Source organism: Lepidochelys olivacea, assembly GCF_965140295.1.
Source record: "Lepidochelys olivacea isolate rLepOli2 genome assembly, chromosome: 3".
Classification (NCBI taxonomy): domain Eukaryota; kingdom Metazoa; phylum Chordata; order Testudines; family Cheloniidae; genus Lepidochelys; species Lepidochelys olivacea.
In genome coordinates, this window is record NC_140413.1 from 159,067,555 (window position 1) to 159,090,924 (window position 23,370).

The window sequence follows — 23,370 nt, forward strand, 5'->3', positions numbered from 1 at the left end:
TGTGGGGGTGGGTACGAAGTTACGGCCTGGGTGGGTGCAGGTTGATGGGGCTGAGGCAGGCTCCATACCCAGCTCCTACCTCCACATGTCTTCACTCCGCCCCAAATCCCGGTTCTTCAGCTCCCATTGATTGGGAACCGCGGCCAATGGGAGCTGCAGGGGTGGTGCCTGTGGGTGGAGGCAGCACATGGAGCTAGGGGAAGGGGAGTTCCTGTTTGTCCTTCTAGGGAGCTCTCCCCTGCCCTGTACCCCAGTCCCCAGCCCTGAGCCTTCCCCCACACCCAAACTCCTGCTGCTGGAGGGTTGAGGGGCCCAAGACTGTCCCAGCAGCAGCCATTGCAACTGGCCCAGGGGCTGTCTGAGCTGCTCAGGCAGCTCCTGGGCCAGCCACACCAGGCTGCTGCAGAAGTCCATGGAGGTCACGGAATGTCACAGAATCCATGATTTCTGTGACAAACATGGAGCCTTAGTCATGGGGTTGTATTTTTTGTATTCCAGAAATGCTATTACTCTTTTTTTCTTTCTTTTCCCTGACAAACCAGAGTTTCTTTGGATTGTCTACTTCCTTGTTATCACGATTAGTGATGCTGTCAGTACAGTTGTAGAAATAATAAGTTTCTGTAATTTGAACAAATATTTGAGGTAAAACATCAGTAAAGGTGGGAAATTGGACTAGTCCCCAACAGATTTTTTTTTTTTGCAAACCTGTAGATATCCAACGTCCAAATGTTAAAAAATTAGCTGCTGTTTCCCTTTGCAGGCTGAATGCAATATCTCTTCTTCTTCTTTTACTCCATTTTAAAATAAAACCATGGTTAGGCCAGCATTAAGTATCTGTCTTTTTATTTATTTATGTCTATTTATGTCTATTTATTAACATTAAATGTGATGAACATTAACAATAAACATAAATACATTTCTTTTTGAAGTTTTATATTTTATTTCCTTACACTTTTCATATGAATGCTGCACCAGATAAATATACCATGTGTTGTCCTTTTTTTAGATAAAGATCCTTATAGTTTTGGGAGAACAACTATAGCAAATTTACAAACTGGGTAAGTAAACGTTGGAAAGTATTAGATTATATTTTATATTTGCTAGAAATATTATGCCTTTCTGAGGCTTTCCTTGGTCCTAAAAATATTAATTACGTTTTACAACATGCATGGTGATATTATTATTTATTGCTATTTTATGGGTGTGTAAACTGAAACAGAAGTTATGCAACTCACTTGAGGCTACATAGCAAGACAGTTAAGGTGCGGGAAAGAGAAACCTGGAGTCCTGGTTTCTAAAATCTGCTTTTACTAGACCATATACTTCCCTTGAATAATAGATGTTGCTGGCAGAAATTTCCACGCTAGAAGAGACCATACTTGTCAGTATTGTTTTGATCTCACAGTTTTAATAGAATGTATGGTTTAATTAATTAAAATTCTTTCTTACCCCAAACTTATGTGCCTGTCTCTCTTGAGAAGACTATTAAAATCAGTCATGCATTTGCAGAAATGCCATAAAAATAGTTGGATGACTAAACACATACATAATTCTATTATGTATTGATCTCATCTTAAAAAAAAATCCCATTCCTAAAATGTCCAGCTAGGGTAATTGACAACTTGTTATATTTTTTAAGCAACATAATACTTATAAATGGGTATTTAAAAAAGTTTAAAGTATAGAAATCTGTCTGTCTTATCCGTCTTCAAATAGAGGCTTTGAAACCATATTTTAATTACTGATCCTATTACAGATAAGCAGATTGTTGACAATACACATTTTGTTATGTAAGTTTTGAAAGAGAGGCTGACAAACACAGACAGTAAGGGAGTTCAGCAGAGTTAAGGTTGCATATGCTGTTACGTTAGATATGTATATTATTATGTGTATTATTTTTTTTATTTCATTCCATTTCACTCATCTTTCCTCAAATGGTCAGTTATTAACCTAATACAGACCATAAGTCATTCTGTTTCTCTCAATTCTTCTGGTCAACCAAAATCATGTTTTAGATTTGGGTAAGAATTGGGGTCATGGAGAATTCAGCTAGTTACTTAATGCAGTGAATTGTAATATCTACAGAAAAGTTGTCTATAAATCAGATGTATGTTAAAGTGTGCCTATACACAGCTGGACAAGAAGGCATATGCTCAAAGGCTACCCAAAAAATGTGGAGCTCCTAGAATAGTTGCATTCTTTGGAGAGCTGCTGTTTCTAAATAATGGGCTGGTAAGTCACATGGTTAGATCAGATACCTGCATAGGCAAAACCAGCTATCAGCCAATCAGAGACCAGTTTTCCTACCCTAATGCCTGATGAACTGTTGTATTCTTAATAGCATTTTAATAGTTACCCATGCAAATGTGGCTCTAAATTCCATTCACTTCTAATATTCTTAAATGTTATGTTCCACAGCAACAATCTTCTTTGGTTGCACACTGTTTTTGCTGTTATTTACCTGATTTTGACTCTTGTCTTCATGAGACATCACACCATGTACATCAAGTATAAAGAGGAAAACACAGTAAGTTCATTTACTCAGAGAAATATGCAGCACGTTTGAAGGGGAAAATGCTGAAAAATCAAATACAAAAATACTTTCCCACTCTGCCAAAATGTCAATAGATGTGAATGAATCCATAAAAGGTAAATGCTCTAATATAATAGGTTCTAATCACAGCCAGAAAGACCAGGTAGAGTAAATCACAAGAGGAATAAAAACACACCTGAGATTTTGTTTTGGCCTGTTGCCAATATAGGGCCAAGTTCAGTGCTGTTGTAAGTGGATGTAGCACCAACTGAAGTCAGAAGTTGGTCTTCTGTTTTCCATTCTGTTTGTTTATTTAGTAAAGATATTTTGATGTGCTGTGTCATAGGTTCCGCCCCCAGCCCATGTTCCTTTGGGCTCTCTTCCTTCTGGTTGTTGTGAGAAACTGAGATTTTTTTTCTTCTACAGGTCAGGCGCACACTGTTTATAACTGGCCTTCCCAAAAATGCAGAGAAGGAGGCTATAGAAAACCACTTCATGTAAGGCAAGAATTAGTGTGTGTAGGGAAAGGGATTTAAAGCAATGTCATGGCAGTTTTAACTATCCAAACTAGACCTCTCCTTGTTTTTAAGCTATTTAAAACCTGAATTTCCATCTCTGGAAAAATTTTATTAATCTGCTTTTTTCAGATTCAGAGGATAGAACGCAAATTATCAGCTTTTCAAACGGAAAAGAAAAGTTAGTTGTTTTTAATTTTAATGCCAAGGAAATGGCTGCATATTCACACTAATTTTTTTCATGCTCTCACCTGGCCTTTGCTTGAAAGCAGAGCAGTTTGTGTCCTGTTAATCATCATCACTGTAAATTAAATTACAGCAACTGTTTCCAGTTCTCCCATATCTGTTTGTCAGGAGTTTGTGTTGGGAGCTAAATGATTGATTCTGACGTTAATTAGAAATCAGTGATAACCTTATGAGACATTCTCCATAGAGTCCACTCTCTTCTAACATGTCTCTCTTCCTTTTCAGTGCTGCGTATCCGACCTGTAAAGTGCTAGAGGTCCAGCTGTGTTATGATGTAGCTAGGCTTACCAGTTTGCACAGTGAAAGGTTACCTGTGTTTATATTCTAGCTATGTTTATTATAGTTCTATAGAAACAATGCTAAGCTTTATTGAAAATATAGCAGAAAGCTTGTAGATGCCAGAGATGAACCTGACCAGGTGAATTCAGATCTAAATTTAAAGACTGCTCAGGGGCATTCAGAACTGGGGGTTTTGCTTCTGGTTTTGCATCTCCAGTAGGTGCTTGCTACATGCCTCACATGAATGAGTTGCGCTGACTTGGTGATTTGACATGGCAGTATAGTGATTGTCAAGATACAAAACCTTAGTTTTGAATTATTAACTTCGGGACTCTGGTTCCCAGCACAGTGAGGCTAGGCACACGCAGAAGGAGTTATATTCAGTAACAAAAGCCAGATTGTCCTCCAGACACCTTGGTTTTGTGGAAAGGTTAGCTGAGGTAGCCCTGGTCTGGAAGAATGTAACTTTCTTTAAACTTGTGTATACTGAAAACTCAATGGATCCAGCACTTTCAATGGATAAGCAGTGCTGAATCCATTGAAACTTGTAGCTGGGTGAGAAAACTAGAACAGAAGTCATACTGTTTTGTTTTTTTTAAATAAAGCAAAAGGGGGAAAAACAAAAAAAAAACATCCTTGAAGTATCTTTCCAAAATCTGGCACATAGTTCAAGGCGAGACTTTGACTCTTGCCCTGCACCACAAAATTCTATTCCTTGGTACTTAGTATTTTAAGAAGGAATTTGTTAAATACAGTGAACCCAGGGTAATCTATAGTGAATGTCCTGAGTGCAGTGCAGGCAGTTCTAGGTTAGATCTGGTCTGGCATTCTAAATTAACTGTAATTCTGAAATAATTCTGGAAATAAGCACTAGTATTACTGAAGACGCTCTTATTTTAGTGAAAATAAAGAACTGAAGAGAACCCTGTTATTTGTACAAACGACTTAAAAGCAGCAGCCAGAATGTTTTATGTGGAGATTTTATTTATTTTTGGGGGGTGGGAGAAGGAAGAAGGGAGTGTAGGTTTATTCCTTGTCTCGTCTATTCATACGACGTTTCTTTATCAATCCTTGGGCTAACTTTGTTTCTCCCAGGATTATACTCTCCTTAGGTTTGTTATTGTGAATCTACTGTTCCATTGCAAAATCTTATATATGTATTTTTTTTTTATCCAGAAAAAAGGCAGAAAAAAGTCTGATGTATTTTACGCACCTGCATGAGAAGAATGGCAGGCAGGTCCGAATCAACCCAAAGCCATTTGGTCAGTTCTGCTGTTGTGAAATCAGAGGATGTGAAAGGGTAAGGGATAGTTTCTATCACTGAGTTATTAGCCAGAACAATGTAAAACTGCAACAAAAACATGGCCAAGCTTACAGGAAACTTCCTGATTTGTGCAAAGAATTTATCATCCTCTTTGTTGCAAGTTTCAATTTCTGCAACATCCGTCCTGGCAAGTGGCAACTAGAATTGCCAAGAACATTTGAAGTGTGGTCTTGCTGGTACCTCACTATAGTGCAAGAAAAACTTCCTGTTTTTATTCCACACCACAATGTGATTTGTAATCCATGGAATGGGAGGAGGGACTGCAGTTTGTGGAGCTTGTGTTTGATGAATGTATGAGCCATTTGGTATAGATATGCAACAGGAATCAATTTTCCAACAGGTAGATGCTATAGATTACTATACCCAAGTGACAAATAAGCTGCTGGAGGAGTACTTGAAAGAGGAACAAACTGTTCATGATAGCCCACTGGGAATGGCTTTCGTAACGTTCCAGGAGAAATCCATGGCAACATAGTAAGTTTTGTGTAGTATATCTTTTTGTTTTGTGAACACCATAGTTATGATTGAGCAAGCCCTTACTTGTGTAACTTGTACACCTAAGTCAGTTTCTCTTTCTTCATCCACTTTCTCAATTTGGTTTATTTTGCTAACTTGTATGCTTTCCCAGAGATGCACATAGTCCCCAGACTTTGAATTAGAAATCAGCCTAGCAAGGAACTGGATGGGTCTGGGACTTCATGGGATAAAGAGCCTTTCATCTAGTCTGAATTCCAATCTAAGTGAATCTTGGACCCAAATAGGTGGTTTATGACAAATAAGTTACTGATCTCCGTTCATTTTCTAGTAAGCAGATGACCCAATCACCAAACCACCATCACAGTAGTGCAAACTAGCACCCTTGTTAGTAGCTTCAACAAAGGAGAAGTCAGCAATTGAATTGACCATAGACACCAAACTATCCTGTCTTTTGTAGGTACACCCTGCACACTAGGGGTGTGGAACATTGACAGGGTAGCATGGAGATTTTTGTGCTGGCTGTCTTGCATCTGTTCTGTAGATAAATAGGACTTCAGTGAACTTTGCACCAATGCAGGGTGCTAAAGTATATATTTGTATAAATTTACATACATAGGAACTTTGCTTTCTTTTTAGTTATTAATATCCAGATTACTGGGATGATGAATAAACTCAATTCAGAGAGCCCTAAAGATACAGAAACGTACAAGGGCCGGTGTTAGGCAAAAGTCTGAATATGATACTGTTAAGTAACGATGTTACTGCTAACTGTGATGAAAGGAGAGAGGGTTACTTGACACAACTTCATGTTCTTTCAAAATCCCTTCTGTTTGCAGCACACTGCTCAACCCTCATAGTTCAGCTCTGCAACTTACATTTTCTAACTCAATATATGCTTGACATTTACTATAGTTATAGATATTTATTGACCTGATCCTGGAAGTTGCTAAGCACCCTCAACTCCCATTGAGTTCAGTGGGAGTGATCATGCTCAGCATTGCTGAATTGGGTCATTGGTAGGGAAAATTAATTTAGTCCCATTGTTCTTAGTGGGCTATTAGCTGTCTACCTGTCTCTTATTAACAGGCTCTCGAAGAGGATTAAGGAAGGAGATCAAGGTCTTTATTTTATAAAAATGTGGTTCCTATAGGACCACAAAGCATTCTCTGTGGGCCCCTCAGCTTTGACATTCATGCCCCCTTTTTGTCAAAATATCCATAATCTCTTGACTTTCAGGTCATGCTGTAAAGCCGGTCTTGAATGTGGGTTTGAAGAGGTGTAGGATGTGGGGTTTCTTGTGGGAGTTTGAGGTGTCAGGGAGCTTGTACTTGAATTTCTGATTAGCGCTACCAAGAGGAACTGAAAAAGATGTTGCAGTCTGTTTGGTGGTTTCATTTAGTTTTGGGTCGATGCAATGGACTTTTTCTTCTGGAACCTGGGTTATATTATATGTGAATAAGAGTTCCACATCAAATGACCAGGCAGTTGAGTACCAATGGCAGTCACTGCTCCAGAGAAAACAGTAGTGGAATAGCAAAGGTGTTGCAAGCCAGGATTAAGGTGCTTTGATTCATGTGGAAGCTTCATCATCATGATGCTTGGGCATCACATACTGAGGATACTAAATTTTACTTCATATGGTGCTTGCATTGTTAAAACGAGAACAAGAGCAGTCACTAATTAAATATCTTTTGCTGCAGGGTGTGGAAGTTTTATGGCAATACTATTACTGCCGTAAGGAAAAAATCCCTCTTTCCCTGGTTGATATTTGTATATGTTTCAGAGTAGCAGCTATGTTAGTCTGTATCCGCAAAAAGAACAGGAGTACTTGTGGCACCTTAGAGACTAACAAATTTATTAAAGCATAAGCTTTCATGGGCTACAGCTCACTTCATCGGATGCATAGAATGGAACATATAGTAAGAAAATATCTACACACACACACACACGTTGGAAGTTGCCAAACTAGATGTTCCATTCTATGTATCCGATGAAGTGGGCTGTAGCCCACGAAAGCTTATGCTCTAATAAATTTGTTAGTCTCTAAGGTGCCACAAGTACTCCTTTTCTTTTTGTTTAAATTATGACTATTATATGTATGTGTGACGTGATGGTGAAGTCCAAAATACTGTCTCAAGAGGGTGTGATAAAAGCCTTTCGCTTTAGTGGCAATCTCCCTGCTTAAACATGTGACATTTCTAGCTGTAAAACTACACTGTTTTTTCTTTATTGCAGTATTCTGAAAGACTTCAATGCCTGCAAATGCCAGAGTTTTAAATGTAAAGGGGAACCTCAACCATCAGCCTACAGCAAAGAACTCTGCACTTTAAACTGGAATGTTACATATGCCACCTATCCAGAGAATATTTGTTGGTAAAATTCTTGATCACTTTACATCAATTTATAATCCAGAATATAAATATGGAATTGGAGGGGTTGGGTTATTTTTCTCCCCAGAAGAAAATTATTTTTTGCCCAGATATTGAGAATTTGAACCATTGTCACACTGAACACTTGTGGTTTCGTTGATTGAACACAACACTGGGAGTCGGGATATCTGGGTCCTGTTGCCAGCTCTAACACTGAAATGCTTAGTTGACCTTGGCAAGTCACTTATGACCTGATATTTTTCAGAGGTTGTGCGTACTTATATCTTCTATTGACTTCAGGGACAATTGGAAATCAATGGGAGCTATGGTCACTCAGCACCTCTGAAAATCGTCCCCTTAACACCTGTGCCTCAGCTTTTTCATATGGAAAATGGGGATAATACATACCTGTTTTTGTGAGATGTGTGGATGAAAAAGCCCTGTATTAGTGCTAAGTATTATAAAAGTATCTGACTTCTAGTATTAGCTGCCAGATTTTAGCAATAGCTGAACCCACTGTATACTGAAACATTCTTTTAGAATCTTATTGCTATCAGTAAATTTCCCAGGCATTATGTGCCACTTGTGGGGAGGAGGGAGTCGAAAATAAGCAAACAGTGTTGAATTGCTTTTTCTTCCCTTCCTGTCATATTCAAAAGCTAGAGCGGTACACCAAAGATCAGTGAAATCTTGCCAGTTACCGTGCAAGTGGCTTGCATGTGATGTAGCCTTACTCATAATGCAGGTTACAGATTTTTTCACGGAGGTCATGGAATCCGTGACTTCCAATGACCTCTGTGAATTCAGCCCCAGCTCATGGGCAGCAGGGGGGTACCCCCCAGCTCCTGGCCGCAGCTCAGGAGTGGCAGCGCGGGTTCCCCTGAAGCTCTCGGCCGCTGCAGGTAGCAGGAGAACCCCTGCCCACCCTCTGCAGGTGATGTGGGGACCCCACAGTTGAGCTCCCCATTTTGTCAAGGATATGTTTAGTAAAAGCCACGGACAGGTCAAGGGCGTCCCTGAATTTTTCTTTATTGTCCGTGGCTTTAACTAAAAATATCCATGACAAAATCTTAACTTTAATTATGAGACACTGATTTTTTGTGACTTCCTCACTGTCCACCACAAAATCACAGGGAGTTTTCGATAACATATTTATTCATAATACTGTAGAAGTGTTGAACCATGATTTATTGCAAAATATCCTTATTAAATACATATATATTAAAGTCTGCTCCCTTTTAACTTGTGATTCTTTTTAATGTTAGAATCCTCTTTAATATTGGAGCATCCATTTAAAAATGCAGTGTTGTTCCATCTGACTTTTGGTACTCCAGAGGTTTATTTTCTCCATAACTGCAATTCTACTATCAGGATAAAATACAGATTCTAGCTTCTTATAATTTAACAGTGTGGTTTGTACCTTTCATTTTTGAAACCATGGTACCTTGACCTGTGAATTACACAATTCTGGTAAGCTACAGTGAGCAGGGTCAGGTTTAGTCAGTACTTGGATTGGAGACCCCCAAGGAATGCCTCAGTACTGCAGATAGTTACACTGCTAGTTAAGTAGGTGACATTCTTCCCTCTGAGTCAGCAGTGGTGATGTTGGTGGGGAAGTACTCACATAGCTAGGGCCCTACCAAATTCACGGCCATGAAAAATGCATGATGAACCATGAAATCTGGTCTCTCCCCTGTGAAATCTGTATAATACAGGGTAAAAGCACACAAAAGACCAGATTTCACGGGGGGAGACCAGCATTTCTCAAATTGGGGGTCCTGACCCAAAAGGGAGTTGCATGGGGGTTGCAAGGTTATTTTAGGGGGGTCACAGTATTGCCACTCTTAATTCTGTGCTGACTTCAGAGCCAGGTAGCTGGAGAGCAGCAGTTGTTGGCCTGGTGCCCAGCTCTGAAGGCAGCACCCCACAAGCAGCAGCACAGAAGTAAGGATGGCAATACCCTTACTCCTGTGCTGCTGCGATCAGAGCTGGGTGGCCAGAGAGTGGTAGCTGTTGACTGAGGGCCCAGCTCTACAGGGAGCAGCGCAGAACGAAGGGTGCAGTACCATACCAGGCCATCCTTATTTCTGTGCTGCTGGCAGTGGCTCTGCCTTCAGAGCTGGGCTCCCGGCCAGCAGCCACCGCTCTCCAGCTGCCCAGCATCACTGCCACCAGCAGCAGCAGCTCAGAAGTAAGGGTAGCAGTACCATGACCCCTCCCCCCCAACTCCTTTTGGGTCAGGATTCCTACAGTTACAACACTGTGAAATTTCAGATTTAAACAACTGAAATCATGAAACTTACAATTTTAAAAATCCTTTAACTGTGATATTGACCAAAATGGACCATGAATTTGGTAGGGCCCTACACCTAGCATTTCAGAAAGAATACTCCTAACACCATTGTGAGGTAGGGAGGTATTTTCCTAGAAGGACAGGATGAGGCACAGAGGTTAAGTACTTACTCATGTCTGTACAGTGAGTCATTGTTGGAGCTGAGACTAGAACTCAGGTGTTCCAGTCTCCCAGACCTCTGTTCTAGAATCATAGAATCTCAGGGTTGGAAGGGACCTCAGGAGGTCCTCTAGTCCAACCCCTGCTCAAAGCAGGACCAATCCCCAATTATATCAACCCAGCCAGGGCTTTGTGAAGCCTGACCTTAAAACTTTCTAAGGAAGGAGATTCCACCACCTCTAACCACTAGACAATGCTACTGTGACTGACTTCAGACATGGTGTTGCATGTGCCGTGTTAGGTAATACATAAAACTAAGCTCTCAACTTTTATAGTCATTACAGATTATTTATATAATTATTCTGCCTACTCAAATTCCTCCTGGCGTTTGTCACTTCCTGTGTTAAACTCCCTGTGTATTGTAGCTGTGTTCTGGCAAACAGCAATACCATTTCATCCCAGAGGTGGCTGCATTTTAGTGGTGGGCTAAGTGATTCTCAAGTGCTGAAAGGCTTTCTAATTCTGTTTTATTTTGGTGAAAGTGCACTTTACTTCATCATTCAAGGAAAAGGGCTACCATTTTTCCTTCCCACCTCCATTCCTCCACCACATTACCAATTATGTTTCTTTAACACTTTAGGCTTTTCTTAGCTGATGCCATGTTTACTTTTCTGTTGTTTAAAATACGAACATAAGTCAAACTACAAAAGCTATATCTTATGGCAAGGAAAGAAATGACATTTGGAGACACCATAGGGCAAGAATGGATTTTACTTTTAGTTGGTGTTCATGCTATAAAATAAAAAAACTTAGGATATTTAAGACATTACCAGTTATGTACTTAGTTGCTTATATGGCCCCCATCACCATAGCAGCTGAGCATCTTAAAGACACTTAGACATCGCTATTGGTACTTGACCAGTGATCCCACTGGCCCTGCTGTTTAGAATTCCTAAAAACTCCGCAATACTTCAAACATGAATACCTCTATTGTCTTTAGCTAGATGTTCTGTTGCAAATTGTTGTAAGGAACTGATCCTTCAGTGATATCAATTTGGTTTTATAAAACCTGGAGAAAATTCCATCTTTTAAAACACCCCAAAGAAAGCCCAAACTGGAAAAGGTTTTTAATTTGGCTTCATTTTATTGATTACACAGGGATAAAAAGTGACTCTCCAGCAGTCCAGCCCATGCAATTATGCTAATTTTTCATTTACTAATTAATAACTGGTGGCAATTTGGGCTTGGTTAGTGAATTTCTGTGTTTTTGTATTATAATTTCTAGTTCTATGAAAAGCCCAATTTTTTAAAAAAATCACCTGTCACTTGACAGTTTGAATATCTGCACCAGCAAAAGACTTACTGATTGTTTTCTTTTCTGTCCTTTTGCTTGACAGGAACAATTTTTCAGTGCATGGGCTAAGGTGGTGGTTTAGATGGTTTTGCATTAATTTGCTCCTTTTTATTGTGCTGTTTTTTCTGACTACTCCTTCCATAATCATCTCCACCATGGACAAGTTCAATGTCACCAAACCTATTCATTACCTTAATGTGAGTATCACTTGTTTTTTGAGTTTAGTATTACACCAATATCAAAGGTTTTAGAGTCGCAGCCGTGTTAGTCTGTATTCGCAAAAAGAAAAGGAGTACATGTGGCACCTTAGAGACTAACAAATTTATTTGAGCATAAGCTACAGCCGCTCATGAAAGTTTACGCTCAAATAAATTTGTTAGTCTCTAAGGTGCCACATGTACTCCTTTTCTTTTTACCAATATCAAGGAACAATATCAAGTGAACAAGGAAGTGAGCTGGCAAGGATGATGTGTCTTTACACTAAGACCGTATGGACATTATCAGCTGGTGTAAGCTGAAGCCAGTGGAGTTGCACCAATTTACACCAGTTGAGAAGCATCCATGTCTATGTGTTAGTCAATCTCATCCAGTTCAAATCCCCAGCAAGGGCTGAAACTGATGCAGATTTTAAAAAACTATGTCCTCATAATTTGTTTTTGTTGTTGTTGATGTTTCTTGATAAGGATTAGCCTGAAATCTGTTCACTTGAAACTTTCTGTGATCATAAATTTTAATTAAGATACATTTTTATTTTACATGAACTATATAACTTAAAATATAGTAACTTGGACCAAAAAACAGAACCTCCAATCCAAACTCCTTTTAAAGTTTAGAATTATATGTGTGGGGGGATGACAACTCCAATCTGAAACTCTAAAATAAAACTTCAGTCTTACGTTTTGGTTCAAGTTGGATCCAAAACCAGGAAGGTATCTACATCTGGTTCCAGTTCAGTTCCAGCTGAAATTTCACATGAACTGTGAGATTTCAGTATCTTGGAATCTAACCTCAAACACTAGCTCTGGTTTTGCTTTGTACCCAAACTCTGAATGCTAACTGAACCCTAATCTGTATCAGAACATAGTTTCCTAAGTCCAGCTCTAATATAAATGGGTTGCTTACCTATAAAAACTAATTTCTGCAGCATCTGTTCTTCAGCCACAATAGTATTAGAATATTTGCACCTGTCTTTACTTTTTTTTAATTTTTTTTTTTATAAAGAATCCTATTGTTAGTCAGTTCTTCCCAACGCTCCTCCTGTGGTCCTTTTCATCTCTGCTACCGACAATTGTGTACTACTCAACGTTATTGGAATCCCACTGGACAAAGTAAGCAATCGATTTTCCTTTCTTTTTAACCTTGTCCCATAAAGTGAGTTGCTGGGAAAACTGGAGAAAATGGGTAAACTTCATAAAAATTATGGCTGGAAAAGACCTATTAAGCCCCGTCTAGTCCATTCCTTGCCCAGTACAGGGAAGTCTATCCTCTGTCGAGAGCTTTAGCCATTGGCAGATTATTCCACAGTCTAATAGGTCTTCTTGATAAACAGTCAAGGAATTTTCCCTGTTTTGTAGTAGATCCAATGAATAGCACCCAGCCTTGTCTTGTTTGTTTGTTTTTGTTTTGGTTTTTTTTGTCCCCTGTGGGGGGCCTCCCCCTTTTCTTTTCTTTTTTTTGGCAAGGCCTCTATTTAACAGAGAAACTCAGTGCTTGACTGGCAGAATCTCTGTCATTCAGAAGCAAACTCTCTATACAGCTTGTTTGGACCTCTGAGTACAGACACTGGTGACCTGTCACAGACTAGTCTGAATTACAAATGTACTACCTTCCCCTAGATCTGTATGTGAAAAATCATCCTTACTGAGTGTCACGTACATTTGTCTTAAATGAGCGTTCTTGGGGACATTGACGTAGAACACTAAGATTACGCATACTGGGCTGCAGTGGTACTAAGGGAAATGCAGGGTTCTTGCTTTTGGTAGATGGAGCTCTAATGGACCTGGGCCCACCAGATTTCTTGATGTACTTGCATCTGAGGCTTGTCATGGATAGGAGCAAAGTTAACAATCTCCTGTTCTGCCTTTGCCCATAACATTTGTAACTGATGTTTGTTAGATAAAAACCATGTTGTCTCAGAAGAGATGACACTAACTGTTTTGGTCAAGCAGCCCATCTAAATCTGTGGTGTTTTGGCACAGTGCCCTAGTGAAACTGGCACAATGCTGTCTGAAACACGAGATTGAATATGAGCAACCAAGAGGCTGTGAGCATCACATGTGTTTGGAGACTAGCCTTGAATATCCAGATGACAGGTGTCTCAAGTCTACATACCTGTGGTGGAGGTCTGTGGTATCACTAATCCAGCTATGATCTGGATTAATGATCAGAAACAACTTCCATGTCTCCATCAAGAGAGACATGGGCCTGCTTGGGTCAGGTTTATAGATACATTGGTGGCCCTTGGACACTCTCCTCTCAGTGAAGGGCACTCAGACTTCTCACAGCAGGTGACATTTTACAACCAAGGTCCTTAAGGAATAGTGTTATAGTCCATGTAAAGATATATTTATTGGAGGTGAGAAGGGGAAAATACTTGGAGACTTCACTTAGCTGAACTAAGAGTTGGAGGGAAATTCAAAAATAACTGAACTAGTTTTTGTTCAGAAAACATTATAGATTCCTCCGCTTATGACAGAAGAACTAGTGGAGTTGGAAGAGGATGAAAGCTTGTGTTTAGCAATAACAGTCTCTTATTCAATAATCTTTTCCTCTTTGGTAGGTCTGGAGAAAACAGAATAATGATGCATAAAGTGTACATTTTTTTGATCTTCATGGTGTTGATTTTGCCTTCCCTTGGTCTGACCAGGTATTGACCTTGTTCTTGTATCTTAAAGTTTGAATATTTTATAATTGGAGTTGGTCTGCTCTGTTTTTTTAAACAGCCCCCCCCTAGAGATGTATAATTGTTTTTTGTTGTTGTTTTTTTAATCTGTGTTTTGTAGCCATAATACCCTAAATTGCCTTTCATATGAGGATCTCAAAGCACTGACAAGCACATAAGGAATTAGGCCTCACAAATCCCCTGTGAGGTTGGAAAGTATTTTCAGCTGCTTTCCGTAGATAAGAAATATAAGGCATTGAGAGATTAAATGGTTAAGGCACTGAGGGTCACATAGAAAGTCAGTGGCAGAGCTAAGAACCCAGACCTCCTGACTCCCACTCTTGTGCTTTAGCCACAAAATTATCCTTTTCGTTCCCCACCTTTTTTGCTCCTGTAACACCCATCTGGCTGTCTCCCTGGGCACTGTGGATGTCTGCCTCCGACACAGTGTCTGCTGAAGATAAAACTTAGAAACATGAACATTAAATGAAACACTTCCATTTTATTGGATTCCAAGTCTCCGTTCTCACCTTTGACCGAATAATGTTCAGTCATTACGATAGGTTAGAGTAAACTGCAGTTTATATAGTTAAAACTCTCTCCATTTCAGAAGAGCTTGGTTGGTTGGTTTTGTTACCACTGTGCTGAACTATGGAGAGTGAATGATATTAACTATCTTTCTTCCAGTCTTGATTTTTTCTTCCGTTGGCTGTTTGACAGAGAGTCGGCTGATTCTACAGTCAGGTTGGAGTAAGTATTAGCTACCCTCTGATATTTCAGTGTAGTCTTTTTGACAACTAACCTTTTTTAGTGCATAATGAATGGGCGTCATTATGGATGCTCTATAGTATAATGTGGGGATTCAGAATGAATGGTGGGATGCGAGCTCCTTCTAGATAATTAGGAAGAGGAGTCATGGATCAGAGCCCCTTTGTACTGGGCACTGTGGAGAAACACACAACAAAGAGAGAGTCCCCACCCCGAGAAGCTTACAATCGAAGTATAAGACAGAAGATGGATGCAACGAACAGATGGGGACAGGGAGAGAGCACAGTGAGACAATAAGTTGAAGGTTGTGCCATATCATTGGAACAGGCATCTTCCCTAGAACCGCACTAAGATCTTGTTGTTACAGAAATTGATTTAGAAGAGAAGAAATCTTCATGTTGTTGTTTGGCATAGTGGTATCGAAGATCAACATTTGCAGATGTTGGGCAGCGGCTGTTTTTTTGGTTCCGTTTTTGTATAGCGCCTAGCACAATGGGATCCTGGTCAATGACTAGGGCTCGTAGGCACGTTTGCAAAACAAATATTTAAGGCTTCTCTGCTAAAAGAAACCACTAGTCTAACCTCTTGCTGCCAACAATAACTTGAGGTATCAAATGACTCCCTCATCCAATATAAGCCACCTACGAGATTCTACTGTATTGTCTTTTCAACTTAGTGTAATTTCAGATGCTGTTTATATTCTTATGGATTCATGTTTGATGGCATCCTACAAAATATGCCCTTACTACAGCATGTAGAGAATTCAGCAGTAGGCACTTGTAATTAAACCACTGCATCACAGATTTTGCAACCATCTTTTGTAAAGCTTTGCAGTGTTTGTTCTGAAGAGCTATTTCCAAATGTAACCTGTCCCCATTGCAAACCCTCTGCCTTCTAGTCACTGACTCTGTTTCCTTGTAGATGTGTCTTCTTGCCTGACCAGGGAGCCTTCTTTGTGAACTATGTGATTGCCTCAGCTTTCATTGGCAATGGGATGGAGCTACTGCGCTTGCCTGGCCTCATCCTCTACACCATACGCATGATAATGGCCAAGTCCCCTGCTGAAAGGAAAAACATTAAACAGGTATAAGAGCTCCTCTCAATAGCATAGGGGCAATAAAATCCTAAGAAGCCTATAAGAAACAACAAGTCCTTACCCAGGAACAGTATGTGCCCTCTTCCTTCACAGCTGCTAATTATCATCTATGGTCATTCCTTGTGGCCTTTCTTTTGCTCAAACTAACAGGTACATGTCCCCTCTCTGAGCAGCACAGTGTGGATATTTAGGAGACTGTACAGCTTGAGCCCATCCCAGATTAAAACAAGCCATTCAGGGCCCATTCGTCCTTACTTGGGGCCTGAAAATCAGGTCCTCAGTCTCCACACCACCTCAAAATGAGAACTTTAATTAGGGAGTTGGCAAACAGGCTTAGTTTAAACTCACCCTTAACCACCACTTTCTTCCCTATTTCCTCAAAACTTCATATGAAATTGATCTCTTTGGAGGTTTGAAAAAGGTTAGCTCGTTAGCTTTCACTTCTGTTAATCTCTGCTGTGCTCTGAGGGTGTGAGAGAGGCTCTCTGTACTGGGGTTCCAGCCTGAGAGGTTCAGCTAACCACTCAAACACTGGGGATATTTACCAAGCCAAACTGCAACCTCTGAACCTCTCGAGCTCTGCCTGCTCTGAAAGCCAACACACAGCACCACAGAGGTTAAACGGTCATCGCTATAGAGATCAAAGTTCTGGCAGCACAGGCTCAATGATTTTTTGCCCCGTGGTTGGACATAGCTTTTCCCTGTAGCTGAATTTAAGGAGGAGACTAAAGGCAGGCTCCTTGAGGAATTCTCTTGACAGAAATATCAGTTTGCTGCAAGCGTGTCCTATGTAAGCTTTCAACTTCTTTCTCTTGTATCCGGGGTCCAACATGACTACAACACTGCATACAACAATGCTGAAAGCATGTAATTCATTTTATATACCACTTGTGAATCTGTTACTAGTTTGTCTGGGTGTCTCAGAAAAAAACAAACTCGTCCCTCTGTTGTGAGGAGAGAATAAGGAAGAGGCAAACTTAATTGTTCCCTTTGTGACTCTAGTTTAATCCTTGGAAAGCTAACATTTATGTTTGTTTTTTCCTTAGCATCAAGCATTTGAGTATGAGTTTGGAGCAATGTATGCCTGGATGTTGTGTGTATTCACCGTCATCATGGCCTATAGCATTACATGCCCCATTATTGTCCCATTTGGTAAGTTTGCCAATGAGTTGTGTGCCCAGGGAAGGGAGAGGTTTGGGCTGAGCAAGTGACCAGGAGACAGAAATTCCTGAGTTCTTATCTCAGCTCTGATAGTGACTTTCTGTGTCTTTGGACCAAAACACACATCTCTGCCATGTGAAAAATAGGGCAATACGCAACCTCACAATGTGGTGTTAGGGTGAATTAATGTCTGTACAGTGTTTGGAAGCTGAAAAGCACTATGATATATGATGGTAATTATATTTCTTCAGCTTGAGTTAATACATTACCTCTGACTTCTGTACAGCTTTAACAATTAAGGATGGAATTTTCAATTGAAAAGGTTGAGCACCATGCTTTGCAACCGTATTAGCTTAGCTTTCATTCCTGCTTGCCACTGTGCTCCCAGGCTCTCGGAGAGGACGTCTGTGTGACTTTCAGCCAAAGCGGTTCAGGAAAGTAGTCAAACTTTCAATGGGATTTGTGCTGCTAAATCCCTTAGGCACTTACGAAAATCTCACCCCAGAGTTCCATCAAAACAGATAAAATACAACATAAAAATAAACACAGTTCCAACCAGATCACAAAGTTGCACCTTCTGGCCCTTGCATCTATGAATGTTTTTATGTCCTAGATGAATAATAAAAGAGAAAAAAGGCTAGATGGAATTCTGAAGCCCACACCAGCAGAATGCTGATAGGAACAGAACAAATATACAGCTGCACAAACATGTCATTACTCTAGGTCACAAATTAACATAAAAGTAAAGCTATTTTCTCAGGGGAAAATTTGTGAAATAAACTTCAGATCTATTAAATGGCAGTGGGAAACGTAAGATCTGGCCGAAAACCACAAAAATAGATTTAAGACAGTTTTGTCTCTCAATTCTCTGTGCTCCATATTGCAGAGATTCGAGGGGACTACTGCATACAGTGTTGCAATTCTTAGTTGCCACTGGAACTTGGAACGTCTTGACTTGTATAGGGACACAGTTGACTTGAAATAGTCATTTAAAAAAATTAAAAGTAGTTTTGGGTATCACATATGTCTGGGTCTTCCTGCCAATTTGTGATTTTTTTTTTTTATCACAGTTTTCAGTAACCTGTCTCTGGCTCTATCCTCTTCTTCAGGTTTAATATATATACTGCTGAAGCATATGGTTGATCGCCACAATCTTTACTATGCATTTCTCCCTGCTAAACTGGAGAAGAAGATCCACTTTGCAGCTGTGAATCAGGCCCTTGCAGCTCCGATCCTCTGTCTGTTTTGGCTCTATTTTTTTTCATTTTTGCGACTAGGTAAGGGTTATCTATCAGTGACAAGCTTGAAATATGGCTCTATGATCTTGTAGTTAAAGCAGAGGGACCAGGATTCTGCTCCCAGCTCTGTCACTAACTTGTCTAAAGTCATGTGGGAAGTTTCTTAACCTCTCTGAGCCTCTAGCTGTGCATTTTTAAGACAGGGATAATAATCCTTACCTGCTTCATGGGGATATTGCAAGGCTTACCATCTTCACAGTAGTTTGAGATCCTCTAACAGGAGGTAATAGGGGAGGGCAAAGTAGACAAACACCTGTTAAGAATGGTCTAGATAATACTTAGTCCTGAGTGCAGGGGACAGGACTAATGACCTCTCAAGGTCCCTTCCAGTCCTACGATTCTATTACATTTAACTTTTAAGCTGTTAGTTGACACATTCTCTCACTGATCCCCACTCACATTGGCCTCAAATTATAAATGTTCATTGTGCCACAAACTTGTTTTATTAACAGAGTTGCTGGGGGAAGTTGGTGGCTTGAGTTTTGGGCACCTAGAACATTATTGGAGGTTGTTTGGGGGTTTTGTTACTCATGATGCACTTGAAGCTTTTGGTGCTGTGGAGAAGATTCAGCATCTTTTTTCTTCCCCCAACTTCTCCCTTTGGGTTGGGGATAGAAAATATTGTGAGATTCCATTCCCTTGACATAACCACTTATGACACTGTAATTACTGTTAAAGTAGTGTATCTGTTAAAGGGCCAGTATCCTGCTCCTAGCAAAGGCCTATTCCTGATGTTTCAGAGGAAGGCAAATGCCCACAATATGCACTGGCTAATAGTTAAAAATATATGATTGTCTTGTTTTGCAACTAGGAAGCTAAATGCTGATTGATCAAATTATCTGTTGGTGTGATGATCTGCCCTGCTGTGCAGGGTACCTGAGTTTGATCCTGTTTGTTGACTTAGGATTGCACCCACTGTGAGCTAAGCACTTTCTTAGAAGGATGGTCCCTGCTCCAGGTTGCTCACATTCTTAGTCTTGGAGTTTTGGTCTCTAGTGCAGCAGTAGCTGAGAGTGCAGTGACAGCAGCTCATGTGGCTCAGGAGAGTGGTTTGTATCACTCCACAACGGTTGCTGTGAATGCTCAGATGGTATTGACTGGCACTGAAAGCAGCTGTCTAGTACCCTAAGGATGATGCCTGAAATATGGGGCTTCTGAGGATGGGAGAGAGAAAAGCGGGGAAGGTCTTACAGGTTAAGACATGGATTTAGAGAGCTCCTCTATATAAGGGTCAGGAAAAGATCCTTCTATTGTGCTGTATGTAATGAGTAGGTCATGAAATCAGTGTGTCCCACATGGTGCTTTGTTAGCTATTTTTTTTTCCTCTGTAGAGTTTTTCTTCTTTAAATCATAGAATCATAGAATATCAGGGTTGGAAGGGACCTCAGAAGGTCATCTAGTCCAACCCCCTGCTCAAAGCAGGACCAATCCCCAATTTTTGCCCCAGATCCCTAAATGGCCTCCTCAAGGATTGAACTCACAACCCTTCTATTTTGTTCCATTCTCCAGAGAGTGAGCGTTCTTCTCAGATAAGCTATTTTGTGATCAGTGTGATTTGTTTTTGTTGCTTTTACCTACTTGAACCACTTATGACATTCCATTTTGTATTCTGTTTGTTTTTTAAGGTTTTAAAGCTCCCACAACCCTCTTTACATTCCTAGTTGTCAGCATCACAATTGTCGTTTGTTTCGCTTATAGCTGTTTTGTCTGCTTCAAGTACCTGAGCCCACTGAATTACAAGGTAAACTCCTATTGAATGTATTGGGGAAATAACCACTAGCATTTGCACTGTGCTTGGCACTTCACAAACTAGTCCCAGGGAAGCACTTCAGTAGGAGCAGGATCTGGCCACAAGGGGTTCAGTCCTATAAGATGATGAAAACATGCTGCTAAGTAAAGAGGCAGGTTGTTTTGCACACAAGGGGAGGGAGGAAGGGGAGCGTTGGAAGCATGAAGAGCAGTATGGGAGGCAGGTACGAAGTGGGAAGCTTTGGAGGAGCACAGGCAGCAGCTGAGGTTTCAGTGTAATATATAATGGGACATTGTGCTAAATCTGTTCACTAATAACCTGATGTTTATGATCAGTTCCATGTAACTGATTGATTTACCAGGTTAATACTTTCTCCTTACTGTCTTTATATAGATAGAATTGCCAAGTGGAAGAGGAAGTGACGCTGATGCAGAAGCAGCTCCAAGATCTGCTGTAAGCCCTTAGCAAAAAGTATTTTTTACCCTTTCAAGGAAAACAAACTCCTGACCCTGCGCAGAAGAGGGCTTGTGTAGGAGATTACTAGTCTGAATGGTGTCAGGGTAGGTATTAGCTGACTTGAGGGTCAGATGATCAGAACACTGCGCTTACCTATTTGAAAGGGTTGCTCTAAAAATACCTTCTGACTGAAGCCTGATAAGAGTAAGAGAGAGCGATTTTAAATACCCTTTACTTCCAATAGCTACTGTGTTGTGTTCTGATTAGCTGGGTCTCACACCAAACACTAGAAGATTAGTTGCATTTGAATGCTGACTGTGCAATCACACTGCTTGGAGACTGAGAGGTGTGATGTGCACAGTAGGGTTTCAGTGCCACGTCACCAAAACATGACGACAAGACTTTATTTGCACTGGGTTTTGAAATACTGTTTGGGTGAATACAGATACCTCAGTGGGCGAGAGCCCATGTGATATGCAGGCACACTTGAGTTTTGCACTAGGGAATTTATTTTGAGGGACAAAGGGCAATTTTAAGATGAAGGGGACAGAGTCGGGGGAACATAAGTAAAAAGGAGGAATTTTTGGGGGAAAGATTTTAAATAATAAATTATCCCAATATTTTAAAAGTATACTAGAGACTAAATAATAAAACTCCAAATGTTTGCAATTTCAGGTGTATCTCCCACGGGTCTTGCTTAGTCATCCTACGGAAAGGACAGCACTGGCTCAGAAGGAGCAGCAGTCATATGGCACCATGGGTACTGACGCACTGGCAGAAGACAGCATAGCCTACTTTGGGGCACCTGCAGTAATTGAAGAGGCATAGAAGTATTTCTGCAGATCTCCAGGACTAACACAAGGTGGTGCACTTGGTCCAGCGTTAACAGAACTGATCCCTCAAGCATTCTGATTTATTTACCCTGTCTGCAGAAGAGGAACAGAAATAATTCAGCGCATGATCTGCAGCTCTACTTGGGAGATTAAAAGGCAGCCACCTTGGGACCGATTGTTTTACAGGCCATCTACACACATTGTGAAACAAGTCTGCTGAATGATATGAAGGAGGCAATCCTCAGGGACTACTACTTTGGGTTTACTGTTGAATCACTTGCCTTATGGAGAGATTTCACTCTTCACAGAGATAAAAGGTCACTGAAGCAAAGCAGCCCCACAACCGTAGGTGTCAATTTATTTGAAATGACTCCCCTTGAATTTTAATCAGCGCCAAGGATTTATTAATCACTGGGATTGATAAATCCAGAAACTGTCAGTTTTGATGAAAATTTGAAAGCAAATACTACCCCTACAGGTGAGAGCCAGGAAAAAGGCTTGTGGTGTCTCCTCTCCCCCACCCCAAAATACCCAGTCCACACAACGTTACTTTGATGAAAGAGACGAGGGCTTTATTGTGCACTTTGATTGTGAATGTTCCAAATCCAGAGGACTTTTGTGAATAAGGGATTGATCTGCTATAACTTTTATATATTTTTGCAGGGGATGCATTAGTTACTTTCTGTTCCTTGCACAAGAAATATTCACCTGCCAACAATAAAGGATGTAAACATTTTATCTTTTTCTTTTTTTAATCTCTCTGGTTACCGTGACAAATTTCTGCCAATTTCTGGTAAGTGCCAATCGTATGAACTGTAAGATGTTACACCGTTTTTAAGTATGTAGTAGGAGCCAATTTATCCTAAAGCTACATTGTGTCAAAGCATAACTAAGCAATAATCACATAACAATAAAACACTGAGTTCAGCGAAATTCTAGAGCTGTCTTTGTTGACTATCGTTCTTTGCATATTAAACACTCATGTGCCACCTCAGAGACCTACCAATATTAAGATACTAATAAATGAGTGGGCCTCTGGGACCCAATCCTGCAACATGCTAAGTGGCTGCCGAGAAAGTGAGTACCCTTGACATTCCTGCAGTGAATCTTGTTGATTTGTATAGAAAATCCTTTTGTTCTTGTTCTGAGTTTTCTACTTGTCTCTCCTTAAACTGTGAACTCCTCAGGGCAGGACTACTGCTTCTTGACTGTCTGAAAAATGACTGACTAACATGTCTTGAGTGGTACCACAAATAAAGGTGTTCAGTGTCTTTTAGGATTAGCCCTATGTTCCCAAAGATCTGTTTTCCTGCTCTCTTGCTGGACTAGTGCTGAGAATGTCAGAGGAGATGATGGAAGGAACAAATTGGCAGAGTTTTGGAGAGGAGTCCTATCCTGTGAGTCAGAGGATACATAAAAACACCTGATTCTACAGAAGTAAGTGAAGGGATCCCTCCTATTAAAAAGGGCTGCATTTGTGCCAGACTCTTCTGCCTTAAGTCACTTATATGTTGTCCCTTTCCTTTTTAAAACTCTGATAGAATTGCCAGAAGTGAATTATGCATTGGATGCAAACCA

The 23,370-nt window shown here is 40.4% G+C and overlaps 1 protein-coding gene across 6 annotated transcripts in view; it reads left to right on the forward strand.

Moving 5' to 3' along the window:
• TMEM63A (transmembrane protein 63A) overlaps positions 1–22,732 on the forward strand; it is a 38,806-nt gene extending 16,074 nt beyond the window's left edge. For 5 of the 6 annotated variants that reach the window (XM_084622691.1, XM_084622692.1, XM_084622694.1 and 2 more), the window contains 17 exons: positions 1,007–1,058; positions 2,419–2,527; positions 2,960–3,030; positions 3,520–3,600; positions 4,750–4,873; positions 5,238–5,371; positions 7,610–7,747; positions 11,593–11,746; positions 12,771–12,877; positions 14,329–14,415; positions 15,118–15,180; positions 16,120–16,282; positions 17,341–17,446; positions 18,565–18,732; positions 20,379–20,494; positions 20,897–20,956; positions 21,635–22,732. In XM_084622691.1, coding sequence (XP_084478817.1) covers positions 1,007–1,058; positions 2,419–2,527; positions 2,960–3,030; positions 3,520–3,600; positions 4,750–4,873; positions 5,238–5,371; positions 7,610–7,747; positions 11,593–11,746; positions 12,771–12,877; positions 14,329–14,415; positions 15,118–15,180; positions 16,120–16,282; positions 17,341–17,446; positions 18,565–18,732; positions 20,379–20,494; positions 20,897–20,956; positions 21,635–21,787 — 1,886 coding nt within the window. In that variant the 3' untranslated portion in view covers positions 21,788–22,732. Of the gene's footprint in view, positions 1–1,006; positions 1,059–2,418; positions 2,528–2,959; positions 3,031–3,519; positions 3,601–4,749; positions 4,874–5,237; positions 5,372–7,609; positions 7,748–11,592; positions 11,747–12,770; positions 12,878–14,328; positions 14,416–15,117; positions 15,181–16,119; positions 16,283–17,340; positions 17,447–18,564; positions 18,733–20,378; positions 20,495–20,896; positions 21,064–21,634 lie in introns of all 6 variants that reach the window. The other variant, XR_014710756.1, reaches the window with a different exon arrangement.
• Positions 22,733–23,370: the final 638 nt, after the last annotated feature.